The sequence below is a fragment of the Phasianus colchicus genome, chromosome 21, assembly GCF_987193195.1.
Source record: "Phasianus colchicus chromosome 21, bPhaCol1.hap1.1, whole genome shotgun sequence".
NCBI classification, from domain to species: domain Eukaryota; kingdom Metazoa; phylum Chordata; class Aves; order Galliformes; family Phasianidae; genus Phasianus; species Phasianus colchicus.
This window is the reverse complement of record NC_143456.1, coordinates 8411237-8433946: the sequence shown is the minus strand read 5'-3', so window position 1 is coordinate 8433946 and position 22710 is coordinate 8411237. Positions and strand designations below refer to the sequence as shown.

General features: G+C 55.5%; 1 protein-coding gene and 1 long non-coding RNA gene across 2 annotated transcripts; both read left to right on the top strand.

Annotated features, from left to right (window-relative positions):
- Positions 1–238: 238 nt before the first annotated feature.
- TBX2 (T-box transcription factor 2) lies at positions 239–9128 on the top strand. Its single transcript, XM_031591516.2, has 7 exons — positions 239–885; positions 1258–1525; positions 3367–3513; positions 4584–4660; positions 4739–4908; positions 6413–7023; positions 7753–9128. Exons 1-7 carry the CDS (start codon positions 521–523, stop codon positions 8191–8193), a joined length of 2079 nt encoding a protein of 692 aa, XP_031447376.2. The 5' UTR covers positions 239–520; the 3' UTR covers positions 8194–9128.
- Positions 9129–15069: 5941 nt separating this feature from the next.
- LOC149915322 (uncharacterized) lies at positions 15070–19045 on the top strand. Its single transcript, XR_016459277.1, has 3 exons — positions 15070–15274; positions 17300–17377; positions 18819–19045. It is a non-coding gene; the product is annotated as an uncharacterized LOC149915322 (long non-coding RNA).
- Positions 19046–22710: the final 3665 nt, after the last annotated feature.

The following is a 22710-nucleotide window of genomic DNA, read 5'->3' as shown; positions in this document are numbered from 1 at the left end:
TCAGTGCCGGGAAGGATTTCTCCGGGAGGGTTTCGCCCCCGCTCGCTTCTCCCTTCGCCGCAACAACAACAACAAAAAAAGAAGGACGTACTCTCTGCCCTCCGCAGAACGGGAGTCCCAGGAGCCGGGAACTGCCTTTCTTTCTTTCTTTTTTTTTTTTTTTTTTAATTTTTTTTTAATTTTTTTTTTTTTTCCTACACATCTTATTCCGATCTTTTTCACTTTATTATTATTATTTTTTTTTTTCCCGTGTGTGCGTCGTCGGGTTTGTGTTTTGTTTTTGTTTTTTTTTAATTAATTTTTGTTGTCGATTTCCTTTCCTCTTCCAGTGCGAATTCGCTGGGCAGGAGAGAGGAGAAAAAAATAAAATAAAATAAAACAAACAAGCCGAACCGCACACCTATTTTTTTTTTATTATTGCTATTATTGTTGCTTTTTGTTGTTTTGTTTTTCTTTTCCTTTTTTTTTTTTTTTAACAAAAGGGAATCCCTCTTTTTCTCCTGGATTTGTGGATGCACCGATGAGAGATCCAGCCTTCCCAGGGACTGCCATGGCTTACCACCCCTTCCACGCTCCCCGGCCGGCCGACTTCCCCATGTCCGCTTTTCTCGCCGCCGCTCAGCCCTCCTTTTTCCCCGCTCTGGCTCTGCCCCCGGCGGCTCTGGCCAAGCCCATGCCGGACCCGGGGCTGGCCGGGGCGGCCGAGGCCGGGCTGCACGTCTCGGCTCTGGGCCACCACCACCAGGCAGCCCATCTGCGCTCCCTCAAGAGCCTGGAGCCCGAGGAGGAGGTGGAGGACGACCCCAAAGTGACGCTGGAAGCCAAAGAGCTTTGGGACCAATTCCACAAGCTGGGCACCGAGATGGTGATCACCAAATCCGGGAGGTAAGAACCGGGATTTTTTTAAAGGTATTTCGCTCCCCCTCCATCCCCCCCCTTCGCCCCCTCTCCCCATAATTATGCGCGATCCCAAATTAAATCTGTGCGCACTCATTGAGTGCCGTGTATTTATTTACATCGCTCTCTGCCGTTCCTCGCTGCCAAATTTTTCCCCACCCCCGGGCCCGGTTCCGGAAAGGGGACCCTAAAGAAGAGCAGCGAAAAAAGGATTCGCGTTTTCCTCTCTGCCCCTTCATTCCTGCAATGGGACTCGGAGCTTTTTATCCAAGCGCTGGGCACCCGTCAGGCCGGGGCTGGGCCGGGGGGGGCTGCGGCCGTCGAGGGTCGCTCCCTGCAGCGCTGCGCGTCTCTCCGCAGGAGGATGTTCCCCCCGTTTAAGGTGCGGGTGAGCGGCCTGGACAAGAAGGCCAAATACATTTTGCTCATGGATATAGTTGCGGCCGACGACTGCCGGTACAAATTCCACAACTCCCGCTGGATGGTGGCCGGGAAGGCCGACCCGGAGATGCCCAAACGCATGTACATCCACCCCGACAGTCCGGCCACCGGAGAGCAGTGGATGGCCAAACCCGTTGCCTTTCACAAACTCAAGCTCACCAACAACATCTCGGACAAACACGGCTTTGTAAGTGTGACCGCGGGGCAGAACGGCCCGGGTCCGCCCGGGGGCAGCGGCCGGGATTTAGCGGCCCCCTCCCGGGGTCGGACCCCGCTCCTCTCCGGAGGATAACGGGGCCGAGCCGGGGGAGGCCGGGCCGGGGAGGCGGCAGGGGCAGCCCCGACGGTGCGGCCGGGCTGTGGCAGTGTAACCGGGCAGGTATGGGTCGGGACGTCCCCTCGGTCCGGGTCGGGGCTGGAGGCGGCACCTGCGCGGGGTTTGCGCGGTGGGAGCTGAGCCAAAGAGGTTGGCAGCGGCCGCTCCGCACCGGCTGTGCCTGGAAGGCTCCCGAACGCTTCTATTTCTTTATTGATCACATCTGCATCACCTTCCGAAGGGGAAAAAAAAAAAAAAAAAAAAAAAAACAAATCAAAACAGAAAGAAAGAAAGATTAAAATAACACACCAAAGAAATAATAATAACATTTAAAAAGAGAGAGAGGGAAAAGGAAAGAAATGCAGCAAGCTAGCTAGCAGTCTTCAGAGAAGTGCAGAAAGAGGGACCACAACGCGATCCTGTGGGGAAAAATGCCAGCGGGCGTCGGGCTGAGCTGGGGGGCAATGGAGCCGAGCCCGGAACTCAAATGGGGTCGGCGGCACCGAACCCTCAGAAGGGACCGTCGGGGTCAGCGGCCCGGGGAAACTTTTCTCTCTTTCTGATCTTTTCGTACGATTTAGAGAGGAAACGGTGTGTTGAATAAATCAAACACCGCACGGCTATTTAGAGGCAGCGAAGGGAATCGATAGAGAAGCTCGGAAAACGCTTTTTATTATTATTATTATTTATTTGGATCGTGGGGAAAAATGGGTTCGGTTCAGCTCTCGGTCCGAGTCCCGCATGGAAAGCTTTCAGCGCCGTCCGAGCTGCGGGTGCAGGCAGTGCCCATCTGCTCAGGGAGGGAGGAAGATTTGGGTAAAGGACCGCGGCTCTGAGAGCCCGAACGAGGCGTTTGTGCACCATTTTCACGCTAAATCCCGCCTAGATGATATCGGTGTCCTGGAGACCCGACAGCCCATCAGCAGGTGATTATTGCCGGGGTTAAAAAACGGGGATTTTTTTTTTTTTTTATTGCCTTCTAAAACGAAATGAAGTGATAATTATTCAGCGGTTTCGGACAACAATCACAGCAGATTTCGCCCTTCCCCGACCGAAGCGGAGCGGGGAGAGCCGCGCTGCGGCCCGAACTCCGCACTTCGGGAATTATCGGTGCGTTTCTCAGAGGGAAACGCCGCGGGGACAGAGCTGGGAACGGCCCCGGGGGCTGAAAATGGCGTTGATTTGTTTTAAATAGGGAAAGGCTGCGTGGGGGTGGGAGAGGGGTTTGGATACCTGGACGGGAAAAACGTCCGATCGCTCCCGGCGCCGCTCTGAGCCGCGCGTTGCGTTGCGCGGAGCTCTGCGCTTCGCTTGGGTTTTTTTTTTGGTGGAGGGTTTTTGGTAGAAGGGTTTTTTATTTTTATTATTTTTACAAGAAAAAAAAAAAGGACGGAAATATTAAAAGCGGCTGAAAATGCGTGGCAAATTCACCCGGCGTTGTCAGGGCGGTGATAAATCGGGGTATCCTGGGCGCTGCTTTCTTGCTGTGCCTTCTCCCTGACCTCCTTCTCTGGGGGCAGATCGGGCCATGGCACCAACGAAAAGAGAGATCTCCCTCTCTGGCAGCTGCTGCTGTTCTCTCCTCACAATGAAATCGGATGTTTCTTTTTATTTTATTTTATTATTTTTTGAGGAGAAATGAAGGGTTTTGCAGGGAGGTGGTGGCGGTGGGGCTGACCGCAGGCTCTGCTCTCTCTCTCCCCCTTCCCCAGACCATTCTGAACTCAATGCACAAATACCAGCCCCGCTTCCACATCGTGCGGGCCAACGACATCCTCAAGCTGCCCTACAGCACCTTTCGCACCTACGTGTTCCCCGAGACCGACTTCATCGCCGTCACCGCCTACCAGAACGACAAGGTAGGGCCGGCAGCACCCGACCCCAACCCCTGTACCGACCCCCAGCCCCACGCACCAACCCGAGCTCCTGCACCCCATCCCCTGCCCCTTTTTGGGTCTGTTTTCACGATGCTGCCCAACCCCAGTGGCTGCTGACATTGAACGTTTTGGGCAGAGCGGCAAAAAGGCAGCAACAGGAGAATGGTTGGAGCCCGAACCCTCAAAGCAGACACTCCCCATATTACTATTATTATAATCGCTCTAACAATGATTCCTATTACTAATTTACCCCTGGGCTCAGTAGCACGGGTGGCCTCATGCAGAAGGTGCCACGGAAGAGCCAAAAAATCAGAGCTGGAGAAGCCCGTTTCAGCCACTTTTCTGTGATTTAGCGATCGTCACCCATTGAGCCGTGGGGGGGTGCGGCCCCTCCGAGGGCTCCATGCGCGCGTGTGTGCCTTAACCCAAAAGCTGACCCCCACCTCCCCCCCCCTCGGCTGCTGATGCTAATTGACAGCTCTGTCTGAGGGTCCTGGTGGGCTTGTTTCCCTCGTAAAGTTTATGACGAAGAGTCACAATCGATTAACGAGCACTCTGTCTGCCCGCCCGCCGCTCGCTGCCTGCCGGTGGGCTCCGTCGGGCGGGCGGGGGCCCCGTCGGGCCGGGCCATGCATTTTTAAAGCGTCCCTCTCGGGGCCGTGTTTCAGAGCCATGCATTATTGAGCGCCCTAATGTCGCCGGCCCCAGCAGTCCGTCGCGGGGAGGGATAAGAATAGCTTTTAACCAGCGCAGCGCGGCTCAGTCGCCATCTTCCCTCCGGGGGGCCGTGAAAAATAACTTCCTATCATTAAGACGCTATTAATAATTCAGGCGAAACCTCAGCATCATTTTTAATAAAGCATGTGCTGTGTTAAAGCGGGGACGCGGCGCGTTTTGCAATGTGCGCCGTGCATCCCTGCCCGGCCGCGACCCCCCGACGGCCCCGAAGGGACGGACGGGTCTGAGGGCACCGTGGGGGCGGGCAGGGGGCGCCGGGGGGAGTTGGGGGGGAGCGGGCAAGGCGTCAGTCGCTTCTCTCCGCGTCCCCGCAGATCACGCAGCTGAAAATCGATAACAACCCCTTCGCCAAAGGATTTCGGGACACGGGCAACGGCCGTCGGGAGAAGAGGTAAGCGCGGCCCCGCGCCCCGCTCCGCGCCCGCGGAGATCCCCGCGGTGGGCTGAGCCGCCTCTCTCCCGTGCGCAGGAAGCAGCTCTCGCTGCCGTCGCTGCGGATGTACGAGGAGCCCTGCAAACCCGACCGAGACGGCGGCGAATCGGACGCGTCCTCCTGCGAACCATCGGCTGTGCGCGACGCTCTGCACTCCCCCGTGGGTCCCCTCCCCAGCCCCCTGCGCCTGAAGGGCAGCGGCAGAGGTAACGCGGCCCCGCTCCTCCCGCACTGCTTTGCCCGCACCGTCGGGGCTGAGCCCACACCACGGCCCCACTCCCTGCCCTGACGGCTCCTGCACGGGATGGGGAGGATCGGCTGGGAGCGGGGGCACAGCTCCCAAATTATCACCGTGTTCAGGGCGTTCTCGATGTCTGCTGTTAGCAGGGAGGTCACCAAAATACCTCCATTGTTGCGGCTGCGGCTTTTGCAGCGCTTGCATGGAAAAGCTGTGGATGGGCACAGAGGGGATGAAGGGCTGCGAGGACGGGAACATCCCCAGCAGATGCAAATGGCATTCATGGTCTGCAACATTTTCCTGTTTATACATCGGTGTAAACAGGGAGCACTGGTGGGCAGGCCCTGTGCTGAGCAGCTGTCTGGCGTTGTTCTGCCTTTCATAGCCTGTGCAAGGCTCCCCCCCCCCCAAAAAAAAAAATTAATACATTTAAAAGGGAAAATAACACTGTAACATCAGGGCTCGGAGCTGAGCAATGAAAATAACCCAGCAGTTCCCACGTTGTGGTTTTTTGATGCAGGACTTTGTTGCACCAAGCTGCCCATCCGTTGCTCTTTGACTTCCCACCATCCTGATTCCCCGCAAACCTTCATCAAAACTGCAGCCCCTGCCCTGGGCTGAGCTGCTGGGAGGGTTTACGACACACTTTCTTCTTTCAAAGGGTTCTCTGTAGCTTCTCCCCGGCCTCAACCCGTCAGCACCGGAGGCTTCAGTTGTGCTGAAGGGGCACCACGAGGCTCCCACAACCCCATGCCCATTGCCATCCCCTCACCTCAATTCCCCCTTCCTCTGAGAGCTCAAAGCCCTTTATTTACATTAAATTAAATTAAAATTCCCTATATCAAAGGTGGCGGTGAATCTTTCCCCTAAAGCTCCCTCCTTCGCCCGACCCAGCCTGTGCATTCGGAGTGCATCCACAGAGCACAGTTGATCAGCCCGGCATAATTAAATCTATACAGAACCACTCCTCAGCCCAATGCCCCATGCTCTCCATCTCTCACCCCACCACCCTCTTTGGGTTCACAGCTGATGGGAGCGATGTCGGCGCGCAGCTCGGGCCTCCAGCAAACGTGTTTTTCCTGTTCGGCTGAGCAATGGGGCTGCTGCTGTTAATCCCCGCGAGCCCCCATGATGACCACGGCACGAGAGCCCATTTGGTCCTTTCCAACTCCAATCATTCCATGATTCCTTAATTTCTACCTTCTCATTTAACAAAGTTCTCCTGTTAATCGCGATGGGGTTTTACTTCTGCCAGATTTCCCTAGCTTGGGGACAATCAACTGCAGACTCTCTCTGGTCTCTCCATCCCTTTGCAGATGAGATACTATGATTCCATAAGTCTGTGATTTCCACCTTCCTATTTAACCAAGCTCTCCTACTAATAGTGACAGCGTTTTACCTCTGCCACATTTCCCCGTGGCGAGGTCTGTTGACCCTCTCGTTGCCTCTCTGACCTCTCCATCCCTTTGCAGAAGAGAAGCCGGGGGCTGACAGCGACGCAGAGGTGGAGAAGGTGCCCGAGGAGCGGCCAGTGGGCGGCAGCCCTGGTGGAGAGGATGCATCACCCCGTGGCAGCCCACGGTGCACCGACGAGCGGAGCAAGGAGAGACGCAGCCCAGAGAAAGCCAAGGATGGAGCATCCCAGGGGGACGGCCCCGGTGAGGGTCTGTTTGGAGCACGGGGCATGGAGAAGGACAAAGTGGAAGGGAGAAGGAAAGAGCCGGAGCAGGGCAAGAAGGACGCAGAGGGAGTCGGGCTGGGCAAGGAGGCCTTCGCCCCGCTGATGGTGCACACGGACAGCCCCCCGCACCTGAGCGCCGGGCACCTGCAGAGCCTCGCGCTCTCTGGGCTCCATGGGCAGCAGTTCTTCAGCCCGCTGGGTGCTGGGCAGCCACTCTTCATCCACCCGGGACAGTTTGCCATGGCCCCCGGGGCTTTCTCCGCTATGGGCATGGGACATTTGCTGGCTTCGGTGACCGGCGGTGGCAGCCTGGAGAACGGGGCCCTCTCGTCCGCCCCGGGTGCAGCGGGGACGGCCACCCCCTTCCCATTCCACCTCTCCCAGCACATGCTGGCTTCTCAGGTAAGCGCCCACCCACAGCCCTATCCCCATTCCCACAGTGCTGGAGCTCTCCTGCATTTTTCCCCCAAATCCCTGAGATCAGCCAAGCGCATTGGGGCACAGACCCAGTGTTACCTCTGAGGGGAGAGGGACATAGGGTGGCCCCAGCGTGGCTCTCATGGGGCCTTCCCCAGCCCATGGGGACAGGCAGTGACACTGCTTGTGGTGTGACATGGGCAGGACGTGGGGGGTTGCTTGGAATGGAGGTCCCAGAGCTGATTTAAGGAGGAATTCTGGTCTATCTGTGGTTCCACCATGGGCAGGGCAGCGTGAAGGACTCTTGCCTGCTGACGCACCCAGCACCCCTCAAGCTCCCCACCAGCCCCGCAATACCAACACCTCTGTTGTGTCTCTGTGCTGAAATGCACAAAGATACCTTGAGCTCACCTCCTTTCTTGATACGACCCGACAACGGGTTTTATTGCGGTCCAGGCTCAGTGATACCGTGCAGCCAGGCATAGCGAGCTCTCATGGGGATCAGGCCCCACTGCTGCCCTATAGCACTGTGCCTCTGGCAAGTCCCAGAGAGAGCCCCATGCCTGACAGCACGCGCTCAGTTGGCAGGCGGGGGTCCCCAGCCGTCCCGACCCAGCATCAGGGATACCCCACACTGCATTCACATTACTTCTCCTTTTCCACGGGGCGGGCACCGTGCAGCTCTCACCTCTCCCATCTCTCCTCTCTCTGCAGGGAATCCCGATGCCCACTTTCGGCGGCCTCTTCCCCTACCCCTACACCTACATGGCAGCAGCAGCAGCAGCCGCCTCAGCCATGCCAGCCACCAGCGCAGCCGCCGCCGCCGGGCCGCTGTCCCGCAATCCCTTCCTGGGCAGCAGCCGCCCCCGCCTGCGCTTCAGCCCCTACCAGCTCCCGGTCAGCATCCCGCCCAGCACCAACCTGCTCACCACCGGCCTCCCCTCCAGCCTCAACCCCGGTTCTGAAAGCTCCAAGGCGGGCAGCAGCCGTGAGCCCAGCCCCATCCCCGACGTGCACAAAGCCCAGCGCCCCGCCGTCTCCCCCCCAAAAGGTTCCCTGAAGGAATCCCTCAACGAACTGCAGAACATCCAGAGACTGGTGAGCGGGCTGGAGAGCCAGCGGGAGCTGTCACCCGGCAGGGAGTCCCCAAAGTGACCGACGGGGGCAGGCAGTGCACCCACCTCCCCCCCCCCCAACTCCGGGGCTGAGAAGCACTGGTCTTTTGTACAGCACAGTATAAATATTTATTAAAGGTGGGGGCGGATGGGGACAGGGCTCTCCCATATAACCGCCCCCCACCCCGAGTGCCACCCCCCATCCCTGCTCCCTGCTGTGGGGCACGGGGCTGCCCTACGTGCTTTGTTGGACGGGGCGGGCGGTGGGGCTGAGAGCTCCGTGCAAAGGGCGGCGGTGGGAGGGGGGCGTGGGGGGGAACTAAACACAAAGGAAAAGAAGAAGCGAAGCATGGAAAGGAGCTGCGCTGCCACCGCCACGCAGGGAGCAAGCGGCAGGGCAGATATTTATGAAATAAATGGTAATTTGTGTAAATAAGCTATAAGGATCCCAGAATATGCAAATTGGTATTAATTTATTCAGAGTTGTACATTGGTGTGTACATAATATTTAGAGTTTAACTCATCGCATTTAAGTTTTTTTGTTGGTTTTTTTTTTTTTTTTTTCATTTTACATGAACATATATATTGTAAATGAAAACTATTTAGCTCTTTGTGATTGAAGGAGATATTGGTTTCTTTAACTGTGTTTAAAATATTGTTTATCCCACCTGCTCTTCAGGACAATCAGTGCCACCGGTACCGCAATGTTTGGAGTCATTGGAACAAAGAGTTCAATTCTTTAATGGACTTTTGCAAGGAAAATAATAATAAGAAATTGAATCCAAAATGTAGGAAAATGTCTCTCCAGAGCGGGGTATGCAGAATGCAGGAATAAACCTCAGGTTTTTATTTTTCACTCCAGAACAAAGCAAAACAACAACAATAAAAGAAGTATAATAAATCTAAATATCACAGGACTGTGCTCTATATTTGTTTTAAAATAAAAAGATACAATGATTTGAAACGTGCTGGTTGTTCAGGCGTCTCTCTGTTGGGTTCCCATGACTTCTCTTCTTCTCTACCCGGAGAAGCACTGCCGGCTCCCACCTGCTTCATTCCCCACCGCGCTGCGGTGGGAGCACGCCCAGTGCCGGACCGCCCCGTCGGGGCCGCCCCGTCCGCAGGTGCGCAGCACTCGGTTCCCACAGCTCCCCCGAACTCCAGCACGGAGCCGCGGCCCCTACCCGGCCCGGCGGCCGCCGCTGTTACCGACGGAAATCTCCGACGTGCGCGCACAGCGCTGGATGCGGCTCTGTGTTTCGGGCCGTGCCCCCGCCGCAGGTGCGCAGCGCGGAGCTGCCGGTCCGCGGAAAGGCTGCGGGAAGGCATCGGCACCGCCGCGCCGTCGGGGATGGTTCCGCGGGTCTCCCCCCGCTCCCGGCCCCGGCGGCCCTTTTCCTCACCAATTACCCTTCTGCGGCGCCGGGGAAGATTTACGGTCCGCGGAGGGAAACGGATTGCGCAGCGCCGTGCGCGGGGCTCCCTCTGGCGGTATCGCCGCGCTCCTCCGAGCCCGGCCCCATCGGGGCGCTCCCCCCGACGCTGCCCCGGCCCATAACGGCGCTGCGGGGTGGCGGGGGGGTCGGGGTGGAAGGAGGGGTTTGGGCCGGGCTCCCCGAAGGCGGAAGAGGAGCGCTGCTCCCGGCTGAGCACCGCGGTTGTTTCTGCCAGGAGAGGGGTGGAGTGAGACAGAATGGGAACTGCTTCAACAAGGGGAGGGAAGGGGAGGCCCTAAAAGCGGGCTGGTGGGATTATTTCCGAATAAACACAGCTCCCGAGGAGCATCTAACGAGCTCTAGCGGGGATGCGCAGTGGGGTCTCTCTGGCCTGGGGGATACAGGGGTTAAAATGGATCAAATAGCATTTCACTGATTGAGGTGGGGAATGCTCCCTGCAGAGGTGGTGACAGTGACCTGTGGGGACGGTCTGCAGCTCTACATGCAGGTGGGAGCAGAGTGTTCAGGAGCTGAGCTGCTCCAGGCACCCACCATGGCCAAACCCAGGTGTGAGGAATCCACATGGCTCACACTGCAATAGGGTTGTGCTGTGACACAGAGGGTTTTCCTTGGTGCCAGCTGAGGTGCTCATCAAAACTCTGGCCTGGCACATCCCTGCCCTGCTCCTTAGGCCCAGTGGCCAAACCTGGACAGGGATTTGGGAATAGGATACAAACCCAGCATGGTGCTGCTACCCTGTGTGTGTTATCCCAGTGCCATCACACTCCTCAACACATAAGATCCACACTGTGTGGCTGGAGGGGACAGGGTGGCAGCACCCACAGTGCCACCAAGTTGGGAGAAAAAGGGGGAACATCACTTTTGGTCACTGCTGTATGGGGTTTGTAGGATTTCACCACTTCCACGGGCCGCCCCTGCAGCCCCACCCTTGGCACCGAGGGGATCACTCTGTCCCGATTCAGGGGGGGTCTTTTTGTGCCATCCCGGCGCCCGCCAGCCGGGCGCGCAGCCCCTCGGCAGCCACAATGCGCAGTGCCCCCCAACCCCCCTCCAGCTCCCAATTAGGCTCCGCTCGCTCCGCTGCGCGCACGGCCCCGCAGCCCCAATTACCCGCGGGGTCGCCGCTCTGTCTGCCGGCTCCAATGGCGGGGAGAAGCACAAAGGGCAGCGCCGGAGCCTCCGTGAGACTCCACTGCGCGCCCTCAGCCCCAATTACCCGCGCAGGGCTCTGCGCACCCGCGCACCTGTGCTCGGGGCGCGCCCCGACGGCAGTCCTCGGCCCCGCACCTGCGGCCGTGAGCGGTATATGGGGCAGCACCCGGCTCTGGCTCGCTCTGTGCTGCCGCTGTTTGTCTGGAGATGGTCAGTACTGGCTGCTCGGGCCCCGTTTTCCTCCTCCACCGCTTCTTTTTCCTCCTCTTTGCCCAGGGCTGGGGTTGCCGAGCCGAGCCGCGACGTGGTGGGGGGAACGGGAAGCCTGGCTTTGTAGAGGGATGTTTCATCATGAGATGGGGGTGCGGGGGCTGCCGTCCGGGCTGTCTGCCCCCCTCTGTTCCCAGCGTTGCTTTGATCTGTGCGGGTGTCGGGAGTGGGGGGCTGGGAGGGCGGGGGGGGGGATAGAAACACTCTTTGGAAAATAGCACTGTTTATTTGGATGTAGAGCTGCCTATGAGCCCCCAGGCACGGGTTGCTCTGGCTTCGCTGTAAGGATAGGGTGGGAAAGGGGAAAGGGGAGGCTCTCGGTTTATTCCCGACGCCTGCAGCAGCGGGTGATGCTGAGGGAAAGCCGGGCCCGACGCCCCGCAGCGCCCACCCGGCCCTTTCCCAGGACGGCCCGGAGCCGCGCATCCGACGGGGTGGGACGGGGGCTGCCAGCACAAAGGTCGCACAGCTCCTCTCTGAGCGGTTATGGGCACTGCTAAGGGGCAGCGGGGCGGGAGCAGGAAAAAAAACACTTTTTTTAAGTGGGGAGAAAAAAAACAGAGGGGGAAAGGGGAGGGAGTTAGGGAAGAAAAGGGGGGGGAAAAGACTTTTTCCCACAGGTCCCGGCCGCTCCATGTCGCCGCCAGGTGGTGCCGTCGCTCCGCGCCGCGGGCAGATCAGAGGGGGAGGGCAGTCGGGTGGGGTTTCCCCGACGGGGAGGACGGATGGACCGCGAGCGGCCGCGCTGCCCTCTTGCTGTGGGTTTGGCTGTGCCCACCTCGCCGTGGGGAGCAGGGAATGCTCGCTCCGAGGCAGTTAAGCGTGAGTGAGCAGCCAGAGGTGGGGCTGCTTCTGCCTTCTGCACGCTGGGTTTTATATTGCCTGGAGTATTAAGGGATGAAGTCATGCAGAAGGGCTGTTTTTATTCCCCATCGAATTGGCATCGCTGTGAGCGGTGACATAAGCACAGGTACAGCTGTCCTTCACCTCCCGTTGATTTCAGTAAATGGCCATTGCCTCCAGCCCTGGGCCTGGCATGCTCTGTAATTCTTAGGAAATGAGATCTAATTAAAATGAGACAGCGCTGTCAGGGGAGCACCTAATTGTCTTTGCAAAATGACTTTGTGGGGATGCTGGCTCCGTTCCCAGCAGAAAGGTGTTGTCAGTGCAAAATCCCATACAGCTGAGGGAATCAGTTAAAGACTTTTGGGAAATAAATCCCTGGGTTGAGAAGTAACGAGCTGCAGCACCACTCAGCTCTGCAATCCTCCTGCTGCCCCTGGCCCAGGTGATGTCAGTGCTTGGGGACACCCCCCCAGAATGGCTTTAAAAGAGAAATGGCACTCAGCAGGGATGGGTCAGGGTAAATACCTACAGGTGTCTCTCACTTCCCAGTCCTGCTCCTTCCTTGCACCTCAGTAGGAAATGAGGATGGTTTGGCCACTAAAGCCTCCAAGTAACAGGGCTGGGCAATGGGACAAGCCTCCACGAGAGGGAGCATTTGCAGGGATTTCCATCCTAGATGTGCATTCTTTTTCTAAATATCTCTTTTTGTTTCTTTTCCCAGTTGTTGTTTTCAGGCAGACCCATCTCTGCACGCAGCCCTCTGAGCCCATTTCCTTCTGGTGGGGAAAAAACTGAGCAGAAATCTCAGCTTTCACAGCAAATTGCTGTGCTGCTGTCACGTCATTTTGGTGGCACACTGGTAAACCCCACTCCTTTGTAGGGTGGTCGTGTCTCTGTGTCCCAGAGTGAGGACATGGTCCTCCTATTGGTCCAACAGATTAAGAAGTCTCTCACTGGATTGGGGGCTTCTCCAATGCCCCCAGAAAGGTGAAAAGATGGTGGTGATTGCCCCAAATGACTGCTGTCAGATCTGCAGCCCAAACTCCACCTTGTACAGCTGTGGGAGCTCTGAGTGCTTTGTAGGAAAGCTGTACAAAGGGGACCTCACCCCTTGCCCCATTCCTGGAGCCTCCACTGCCCTATCTGTAAATTGCAGAGCAGATTATCAGGCAGCAGTGGGGAGATTAGAGCCCTGTGGTCGTCTGCATCCCCCAGAGCTGGGGCTGAGGCTGGACCAGACTGTTTGGCACCACAGGGCTGGGGCCAGGGTAACCTTTTCCTTTTCTGGGAGCTCCTTGAGGAGCACTCAGATTTGCAATTAAGGAGGAGGAAAAAAAAAAAAAGTGAGAGAGGAGGGAATGCACCATCACAGCCAGCTGAGTCCATCAGGGCTGAAAGGGAAGCCAGGCATTGTACCAGCTGTGCCCTGTGGGCAGGCAAGGAGGCACTGGTGGGTCTGACCTCGTGTGCCTCAAATCCCCCATCAGAGAGAAGCCCACAAACTGAGGATTTGTGCCTTGTGAAGGAGCTGGATGCAGAAGGGTTGCTCTGTGGGTGCCCAACACAGTGTTTGTAGATGCAATGCTTGGCCTGTTACCGTGCAGGGAGTGAGGCTTGTCACACCAGGGTGGTTTTTCAGAGGGTGCACCCAGAGAGAAATGACAGAGACACAGCTCTGCTCACTGGGTTCTTCTGGGCAAAACATCTGCCCACTGCTCCAAGCCCAGCCTGGTCTGTGGTGAGTGCAGATGAGCAGCAGCTTTGCTGGGCAGTCCAGTGCTGCAGAGCCCTGATGAGACCTAATGGCTTAATGGGCTTAGGGAGGGGCTGCTCCTATAAACAATCACGTGCATTAGTGCAGATCTCATTAATCCCTGTCTCCTGCATTCCTAATACCTGGGCATCCCCTGTGCCAGGAGTGCAGGGCCCTGGGGCTGCCATCCCTGCAGGGCTGAGGTGTTTAGAATCTCAGTTCCTAGAGCCACATCCATTAAGCTTTGCTGAAGCAGAAGGAGGAACCCAATAGGTAAAAAGCCATCTGAGGTTCTCAGCTATTTTAAACCTGGCTTGCAGCATTGCTCGCTCTGCTAGCAGGGAAGCAGCTAATGCTGCCTGTGGGTGCTCCTGCTCCTTAGTGCTGAGCTTTGTAGGAATGGAATGGTTTTTCTTCTGTTAGTTCAGCAGCAGCAACCAGCCGTGGCATCCTCCACTTTTGTTTAGGGTGAGCATTGGTTTGGGCAGGAAGCACCCCAGCATCTTCAGCTGGAAGCCCTCCGCAGCCTCATCTCCTGGGAAAGGAATGGGGCAGGCAGCAGAGCTTGAACAAGCAGCTCCCAGGAGAGTGAAGCTCTGGCAGAGCAGCCCGGGCTCAGCAGACTGAGAGCAGCAGCCTTGGCCCTGCAGTCACCCGTTGGATGAGCTTCCGGCTGCTTTTCATCTCTCTCTGAGTTTCAAAGCCATCCATCCCTTCCAGCCCCAGTGCTGCCGCCAGCCCCGGCACGGCTTCAAAGCAGGGCTGTGTAGGGTGGCTGGGGGGGGGACGGCGCCGGCAGGACGGGGGCTTCGGCCCCACAGGCGGGGTGCTAGCAGGAATGGGGCCCCTGCACCTCCCTGTGTGCTGGGATCCCATGGGGAGGTGGAGGGCTGTCCCCTGCCCTTGGCCTTGGGGTGGCGGTGGGTGCTGCTGGTGATGCTCCTGGTCCAAATCCCTCTTGTCCCCTGCTGAGAAGGAGCACGTTGCTCAGGGATCAGCAGCAAACCTCAGGCTGGGACTCGCTGCTCCTTACAGCTGGTGTTTGCAGAGGGCTCAATAGTGATGCTCTGCTTTTTCTGGGAGCTTTTTCTGGGAGCTCTTGCTGCAGCGAATCTGTTTGGAGAGCGCTCGCTGCCCGGTGGCAGAACGCGGTCCTGAAATGGAAAAAGCTCTTCTCGAGGAAAACACGACATTTCGATGGAAAAGTAACTTTGTGCACTGTTTCTAATTTTAAAGCTTTGCCTTGGAATGCTACCATGGACTTTGAAATCAGAGCCGGCCCTTATGCTTTCCAGGTTTTATCCACCTTTCCCATCGAATTTCAGATCGCTCCCCCTGTTAATGAGACAATATCCATTCTTCCTCGGTTGATTTTTGTGTCGATTGCTTCCAAAGCACAGCTTTCCTTATCCCCTCCCTTCTTCTTTTTTCAGCCCCTGCCTATCAATACATTCGAGGCAGAACCTGGGAACCTCACGGAGAGCTGTACCTGGCTGCTGCCCCCTGGGCGGGCAATGAATGAATGAATGAATGAAGCAATGAATGAATGAAGCCCCCTCCCAGCCCGGCTGCTCGCTGAGATCAACTCTCATGGCTGTATACTTCAAATCCACTTGTCTGCTTGCTGATTGAGGGAAATTAATGTAAGTGTGTTTATCTGAGCTGTGTTAAGGGAGAAATGCAGCGTTCCCTCTGTGTTCGCAGTGCTCCCAATTGGGCTCCCTTTGCAGCTGGGTGCTGCAGCAGGATGGAGCCAGCAGAGGGAATGCGAGAGCGCTGATGCAGCTCCATCGCGAGCCTCAGGAATGGCCACTGGGTGCCTCCTACTATTATGATTATTCCTAAGTAATGGTGGTCCGGTCACGTCAATGAGAGTGATGTCTGAACAGCCATCAGTCTGGTAATGCTGGGGATGCAGCTATTGGAGAGGTGTCCCCCACCTGGGAGCCCATCCCTGAGCACATCTGTCCCACACTCGGTGCCATCGTGGCCCCTCCAGCCACAATGCCACCACACTGCACCATCTCACCTCGTGCAGAGCATCCCTGCCCTCCCCATGGCATGGGACACAGCTATCTCTTTAGGGCTGAGAGCCCCCAGTAAGGCTCAGCGACAACCAGTGTCACCAATTTGGGACCCAGTGGGACCCATCACCAGGGGGACAGTGGTGGCAGTGCCCCTTTCCTGGCCCAGCTCCTGATATCCCATCTCTGTGGATGTTTGGGACTATTTACCCTGGCAGATGGTATCTCAGTGCTGTCCTTTTGGGTGACAAACAGGGCTGGTTAAACACGGTCATCCCTCAAACAGGTTTAAGTGGGTTTTGCTGTAAAATAAATTTATTTCAACAAAACCTTTTTTGATAAATTAAACCAGCACCGCTCTGTGTATAATTTCTATAAACAATCTTCCCCAGTGTTTACCTAACCTGGGCACACAGAAACTCTCGCACATTAAATATGAGATGAAAAAGGGCTATGAAAGCTTTACATGCGTCTTTTCACGTCAGTTTGCCATGGGGAAATGCTTGGCTGGTTTGGGGCTGCTGCTGAAGAAGCAGGATTTAATTCCTGGGGTTGCTGCGTGTGCGCAGTGCCGTGCATCTACATCTCTGTGTTTGGAGGATGCTGTGGTTTATTTCCCATAGTTCAGGTCTGTGGGTCACTCGTAGCTTTCCCCAGCTTTATTCTGTGGGTTGCTGGTGGAGGAGCATCACTGTGCCCTGGGCTGGTGCTATGTGATGGAGCAGTTCAGGCTGTGCTGGTTCAGTGCTGAGTAACTAAGGTTCTTCCCTTTGAACACCCCAATGCAGAGCACTGTTTTAATGAGGACAGGTGCTTTCCTGGTGTTTTTCAGCATTGTTTTTAATGGTGCTGTGCTGGCAGAGATCACTTCTGGTGGACGACAGTGCATATGTGGAGAAACCAACTGCTCAACCTGCTTATCATTGAAGCCTCTTTTAAAATAAACACAATAATCAAGATAATGACCATGGTGGTAAATTGGGACTATATTGAAAACATAAAGCTTTTTATTTTTTTCAATTTATTGGTAGTATAAAAAAAAATATTGGGATATTTTTCTGTCCCTGTTAAGAACAAAGAGAAGCTAATGTAGGGAGATCTATAGTAGCACTGCTCCAAATTTTGGTGGGCTGTTTGTGGGATTGCAGATAGCAAACAGACTGCATGGAGAGCACCAAGTGCATGGATACAGCACAGGGAATGGGGCTGGAGGTACTGCTGGGTTGGTAGGGGGACAAAGAATGGGACTTCACCCTCTGGTGCCAGCCCAGAGCTGACCCCAACCACTGCTGGTAAGTGTAAAAATATTAATAATGCTGCAGCAGGTCTCCAAGAATGGGAATTTACGGTGGTAGTCAAAGCCAATGTTTCGGATCAATGCAACATCCCTACTCAGAATGAAAAAATAAATTAAACGGACTGTCATGTGGAGGCTATGTAACCAAATCAATCATATTTATGGCGTTTAATCAAAACTCGGTTTGGTTAAATGTATTCCATATGATGGCTGTGGGTTGTGGGATGCTCAACTCAAAGAAGCCACCATTGGCGTTGCTGTCGAGCGGAGGGCTCAGCCCTGGGCTGTTGCCTTCAGACCAGGTGTTCATTTGCTGATGATGCTTGTGTGTGTGTGTGTGTGCCCAGGGCAATGCTGATGGACTGCTCCTTGTGGATAAATGATGCTCGTTCTGCACCTTGAGGGTTGGATGCTGCCATGCACAGGTAGGTGTGAGGGGTCCAAACCTACAAGAATTTTCCACCCCTAACTGTGGCGTGGGCTGTGCTGTGCTCCCATCCTGGAAGGAGGATCCCATCGTTCCGACCTTTCCTTTCCTCCTGGAAGCTGGATATTGGAATTCCTCTTAGCTGCATACATAATGCACGACATTAATCTTCCCTTAAAGCGCGCTCCTTCCACAAAGCCCCTCTGTATTGATCCAACAAAGACAATTATATATTAGAGGGGGGAGGAGGGAAAGAGCTGAAATATTTGAGATTGGCCCTCCGCTTGGATTTATGACGTGTCTGCCCCACAGTGTCTGCCTATTTTTTACTTTAAGCCTCCACGACAGGGGTCAAGTCTTCCTCCACATCCAGCACCGATGGGGCTGCATGGAACACTGCACTGATGGACTGCTGTGCCAACAAGGTGTTGGGGTGAAGGTGTGCAATTGCCATCTGGGTGCAGACCCCATGGCCAAACCCAATGGCAGTGTAGGGCATAAGGGTGGGTGCCCATCACTGCTCCCTCCAGAAAGCAGCCAGATGGGAGAGAAATCACTGCTGTCCCTTATCCCAAAATCAAGATGTGACGTGGACAAGGTAACAGAGTTTGTGTAGGGAAGGAGAAAATAATGTATTACTGGGACTGGCCGTTTGTAAACGTGCGTGAGATTAATGAGCAAAGTCTTCTCCATAACACAGAAGGCATGAAATCAATCCCGCGCCCGGAGAATAATGAGGGAATCAATAGGATTATGAGGTTAAGGCTGGAGTAAACCTGAATGACAGCTGCAAAATAAATTTTATTTGGAGGACGTGGCTGGGGTTAAATGAAACATAATAAATAATGTAAAGCATTTAAGGGGTGGAGAAATGGCTCTGAGATGTAAGGAAGAACAGAAGGACCCACAGTTGCTAAACCTGTCCCATTGCTATTTGCTGTGTGTGACAAAGCCCACGGCACTGTGGGGCTGCCCTCATCCCTGAGCCACAATGGGGGCTTGGTGGTGACAGTGACACTGAATGGGGAAGTGATGGGTGTGTGGGAGCCATGGTGCCCATCTGATGCTGTGGGTACATCACCTGTGTGGTTGATGTGCCCTGGTTGCCCTGACCCATCATGTCCTCCTTGCTCTGGGATGCTGTTGCTCTCCTGGTGTCCAGGAAAGATGATCCCGTGTAAAATAAATCAACAAAGAAATAATCCCCATCAATGGCTGTGGGAAGGGCTACTGTAGTGTCTGAGTTCCCCATGACTGTGATTTGGGGATGGGGTTCCAACTGGTGCATGGCCCAGGGGGGCTGTGGAACTCAGCCCCCACACAGCAGATTGCTTTGGGTCAGGGGCTTCCAGTGAGAACGGAGCTGGACCTGCTTGTTGCATTGCTTTGCAGTGATTTGTCTTACATTGCTGAGTTCTGCTAATGCTCCTCTCCGACAGGCTCTGTTCTGCTGTTCCCCATGCTGAGATGTCAGAGGAATTCCCCAAGCATCCATCCACACTGGACACAAGGGAAACCCAGTAATGGACTGTGTGCAGCCCCGTGTGTCTGTAGCCAGCTGTGCCCCAAGCAGCAGCCCCTCGATGTGGGCAGGCTCCCATTTAGCCCAGGACCATGCAGACATGGGTGGGATGGAGCCCCAGCTCTGCTCTGGGCTGGGGTTTGGGCTGGGAATGGATGGGAATCTCCACTTGAAAATGTCATTTCCTTCTTGGGCCAGCTCCCAGGTGGGATCCCATGGGTATAACCAAGGTCTGCCTTTTGCAAGTAGCCCCCCCTGTTTCAGGTCACCCCAATCCCAGGTGGCTGTATCAGCTTTGATGCTACCAGTGTTGGCCATGGGCATTCCATCCCAATGCTGTTTGCCACAGCCCCACCTGCAACCTCCATGAGACCTCTCTACCCCAAAAAGCAGGAAGATGCCTTTATACACCCCCTTTCAACTGCTCCTGCAAACTTCCTTTATGCTAAAGCTAAAGACATATTTATTACTGGCATAAAGGAGGAGGAACTGCTGCTGCTCTGAGCAGCCTGGGGTTGTCCTTCACCATCTGGCACGTGTGGGGGCACAGCTGGGGCCAGCAATGCTGCTGAGCACCCCAATGCAGCCCGTGGGTCCTGGGTACCAAATGGGACTTTGTGAGTATCCCCTGCTAATTTCAGTCCAGCATCCTCCTTGCCTCAGGAGAACAGCACTAGGAGGCGGTTTTGCAGGGTGTATTTTTTATTATTGTTATTATCTTCATTAATACTTTTGAAACATTGCACAGACACTCTCTGCCCTAAATCCCAGAGGTCGGCTGCCTCGCACCTGCAGCCAGCCCTGTGCTGGTGGCTGCTGCCCTACAGTGCTGCTGGTGTTTCTTTCTGCCTTTATTTTGTGGATCTGTTTTGGAACAGGGCAGCCAAAAGCGGGGATTTCATACAGTAAACAGAAAAGCTGTTCTGAAGTTATTTATTGGTTCTGTTTTCCAGCACGTGGACCCGCGTTGATTTATTTCGCAGCGTCTCTGGAGGCTTCTTCAAGGTTAAGATGTAGACATCGCATGTTAGGCTGGGCTGAATGCTGGCAGGAAAAGACATTTGGCTCTTCTAATCGGAAAAACACGCTGCTTTTATCACCCCGAGGCCAAGCCTCTACCACAGCCACACAGCACAGGGGAACACAGCGGCTCAGCCCTGGGTCCCCAGAAAGGAGCACCGTCCCCTCGCTGCCCTCCAGGTGCCTTCCAGCCCACGTTTTGCTGATTATGCCCATTTTTTGGGGGGCTCTCCCTAAGGCACGGCATGGCAGGAGCTGGTGGTTGGGCAGGGATGGGTCAGGTCTCCTTCCCTATGTCCCCATCCCCATCAGTTCCAGTGCTGGCAGGCTGGAGGTGGGGAGCCGCGGCAAGAAGGTGCGGGCTGAGGTTTAGAAATCATGATGTGTGAATTGAAATGGGAAGCAATGGATCTCGGGAATCACCGCAACTGCTACAAGGTGTTCCTGAAGCTGTCAGCAAGACATCTGCCCGCTCGCCGCGGCCGCGGGAGGACGGGGAGCGGAGGAGCGCTGGGAGCGTGGGGTCCTGCAGTGAGGTTGGGGTGACCCCAGTGGGGCAACGGTGTGGTTTTGGGTTGAAAAAGGAGGAGAAAGGCTCTTGGGAGGGTCCTGGAGCAAAGCCCTGGCTGTGCAGCTCGCTCCTCGTAACTCATCCCGGTGCGACCATGGGAGGGATGCCGCCGGTCCCAGCCCACGATTTACTGCTCAGGGGGAAAAAATGCAGCCACTCTGTGAGTGCTCTCCAGACAGCTGCTGCTGCTGTCTTCCTCCATCCGGAGCTCAGCGCTCACACTGCCCATCGCAGGGTGGATGCTGCTGGGCATGGCTGGGGGCTCCAGGGCAGAAAGTCAGCCCTGATCCCATCCCGCTGCACATCCCAGCACCCTTGGGTTGTGAGTCCCACTCCCAGGCCATGTGGGTCCATGCTGCTCTTTGATTTCAGCCACGTGCACGTCTCAGCACCAAGAGGGCTCTGTGGCCATCAGGAGCCAGAAATAATCCAGCCCTGTGATGCTGAAGGGACATGAACTGGGATTGACTACATCAGCCCTGTTGGTACAGCCATCCCTGCTGTGTGCTCAGCACTGGTCACAGGGCTGTCAGCCACGCTGTTCTTCAGTTTCCCCACTGCTGCTGGCTGCCATGGGCTGCACGCTGAGTTTCGTTAAGTTCTGATTAAGAAAAGCAAAGAGAAAGAGTAAATCTTCCACACAATGGGCTGCTGACATCCACCTGAGCCTGCTGAGGGGTGCGCTGTGATTTTGGGGCTCAAGGTGCTGTCAGTGCCAGCCTGCAACCCCTGGCCCTCCCTTTCACTCACAGCTCCAAACAAACCCAGGGAGCACACGTGACCTTCAGTGTACAGCTTAAGGCTTTTAAAGCTCTGCTCTGATTCTTTTCACTCCCCACACATCCATCCCCTGCACCAGCCTCCTCATTTCTCTTTCCCTACCGTAAACTTATCCCCTTTCTAAAGTGCCTGGAGAAGATGCTGTGGATGAAATGTTACTTTTAGCTTAATTTCCTATTCCTAACATATGCTTTAATTAATGTCATTTTCTTTGATTCGCTGCCAACATGCCAGCACAGCACTTCCTTCTTTTCCCAACCTTTACCGTAACGCTGTGGCTAGGGAAGGGTGCTCACGTGTGAAGCACTCACCGATGTCTCTCAGTGAGGATTTTTGCAGCTGAAGCTTCAGTGCAGAATGGCAAAGCAGGGGAATGGGGAAAGGATGCCCAGCTGCTGATTTCCCACTGCACTGATCACTGGGGACTCAGTGGGTGAGAACAGCACCTCCTGCCACCCCTGTGGGCTGTAAAAACTCCATCCTATCCATTTATTTCAAGCACAGTGTGACTAAGAAGCCCCTTCCATCTCGCTGTTCCCACTGCACAACATGGAGCAGCATTCCCATCTGGCCAAGCTGCCTCAGCCATGTCGGTACCCAGAGCCACAGATACGGAGGTAAGGCTGTACTTTTGGTGATCCTTTGTCCTCTGTTTTGCAGGAGCCAGCTGGGTCTCCCACTGCAGGCTGGGAATTCTGTGGGCTCCCCGTGCCCCAGAGCAGCATTGAGGCATTGAGCCATTGCCCCTCCTGACCCCAGACCCAGCACCCGCACACAGCAGGGCCTGCAATGGCCCTTTCCCAGACATCTCTGTAAGCAAAGCCTTCAGTCTCTGCTTAATGACTCCCAGCCATTCTTCCTCCTTGCAGGAGCCAGCAGCACAGCAAGCAGGGCAGATCCCCAGCTCCTTCTCCCCCCGTTCCAATCAGCAACTTTGGGGTCTCACAGCAAACCCCATCCCACCAGCAGCAAACCCCCTGCTTCCAGGCCTGGCCCTGGTTTGTTCTCATTTCCTTTCCCTACTGAGCCTTCTCTCAGGAATGGACGATGTCTTTTACAGCTCTCCCTGCTTACAGTGTGGCAGAAGCACCCCAAGGCATTGCCCTCTCCCAGGGGTGAGGAGCAAAGTGCCCAACATGGAGATGAGAATTGATCTAGTGCTGCTGCAGCAAAGGGGCACAGTGCAGGGCCACAGCCACGTGGGGACTGGGATTGAGCCTGGTGCAAGAAGTGCAGGAGGAAATCCCATCCCAATGTCATGGGGGCAGAAACCCAATGCTGCCCCCAAAGCCTTTCCTTGCAGTTCCCATCCTGCTGCCTTCCTCCCCAGTCGTCCTCCTCTCACTTTGCCTTCCTCCATTGCATCTCCGGTGCCTCTTGCTCCATCTCTGGGCACTGCTTTCCCCTCTCCCCTCCTCCCTTCCCAATCCCTGATCTC

What these genes read in the sequence shown, in the direction of transcription:
- TBX2 (XM_031591516.2), top strand. Translation starts at nt 521, where the DNA reads ATGAGAGATCCAGCCTTCCCAGGGACTGCCATGGCTTACCACCCCTTC. An exon ending in GTGATCACCAAATCCGGGAG is followed by an intron (nt 886 to 1,257) that starts GTAAGAACCGGG and finishes GTCTCTCCGCAG; the next exon opens with GAGGATGTTCCCCCCGTTTA. An exon ending in AGCACATGCTGGCTTCTCAG is followed by an intron (nt 7,024 to 7,752) that starts GTAAGCGCCCAC and finishes CTCTCTCTGCAG; the next exon opens with GGAATCCCGATGCCCACTTT.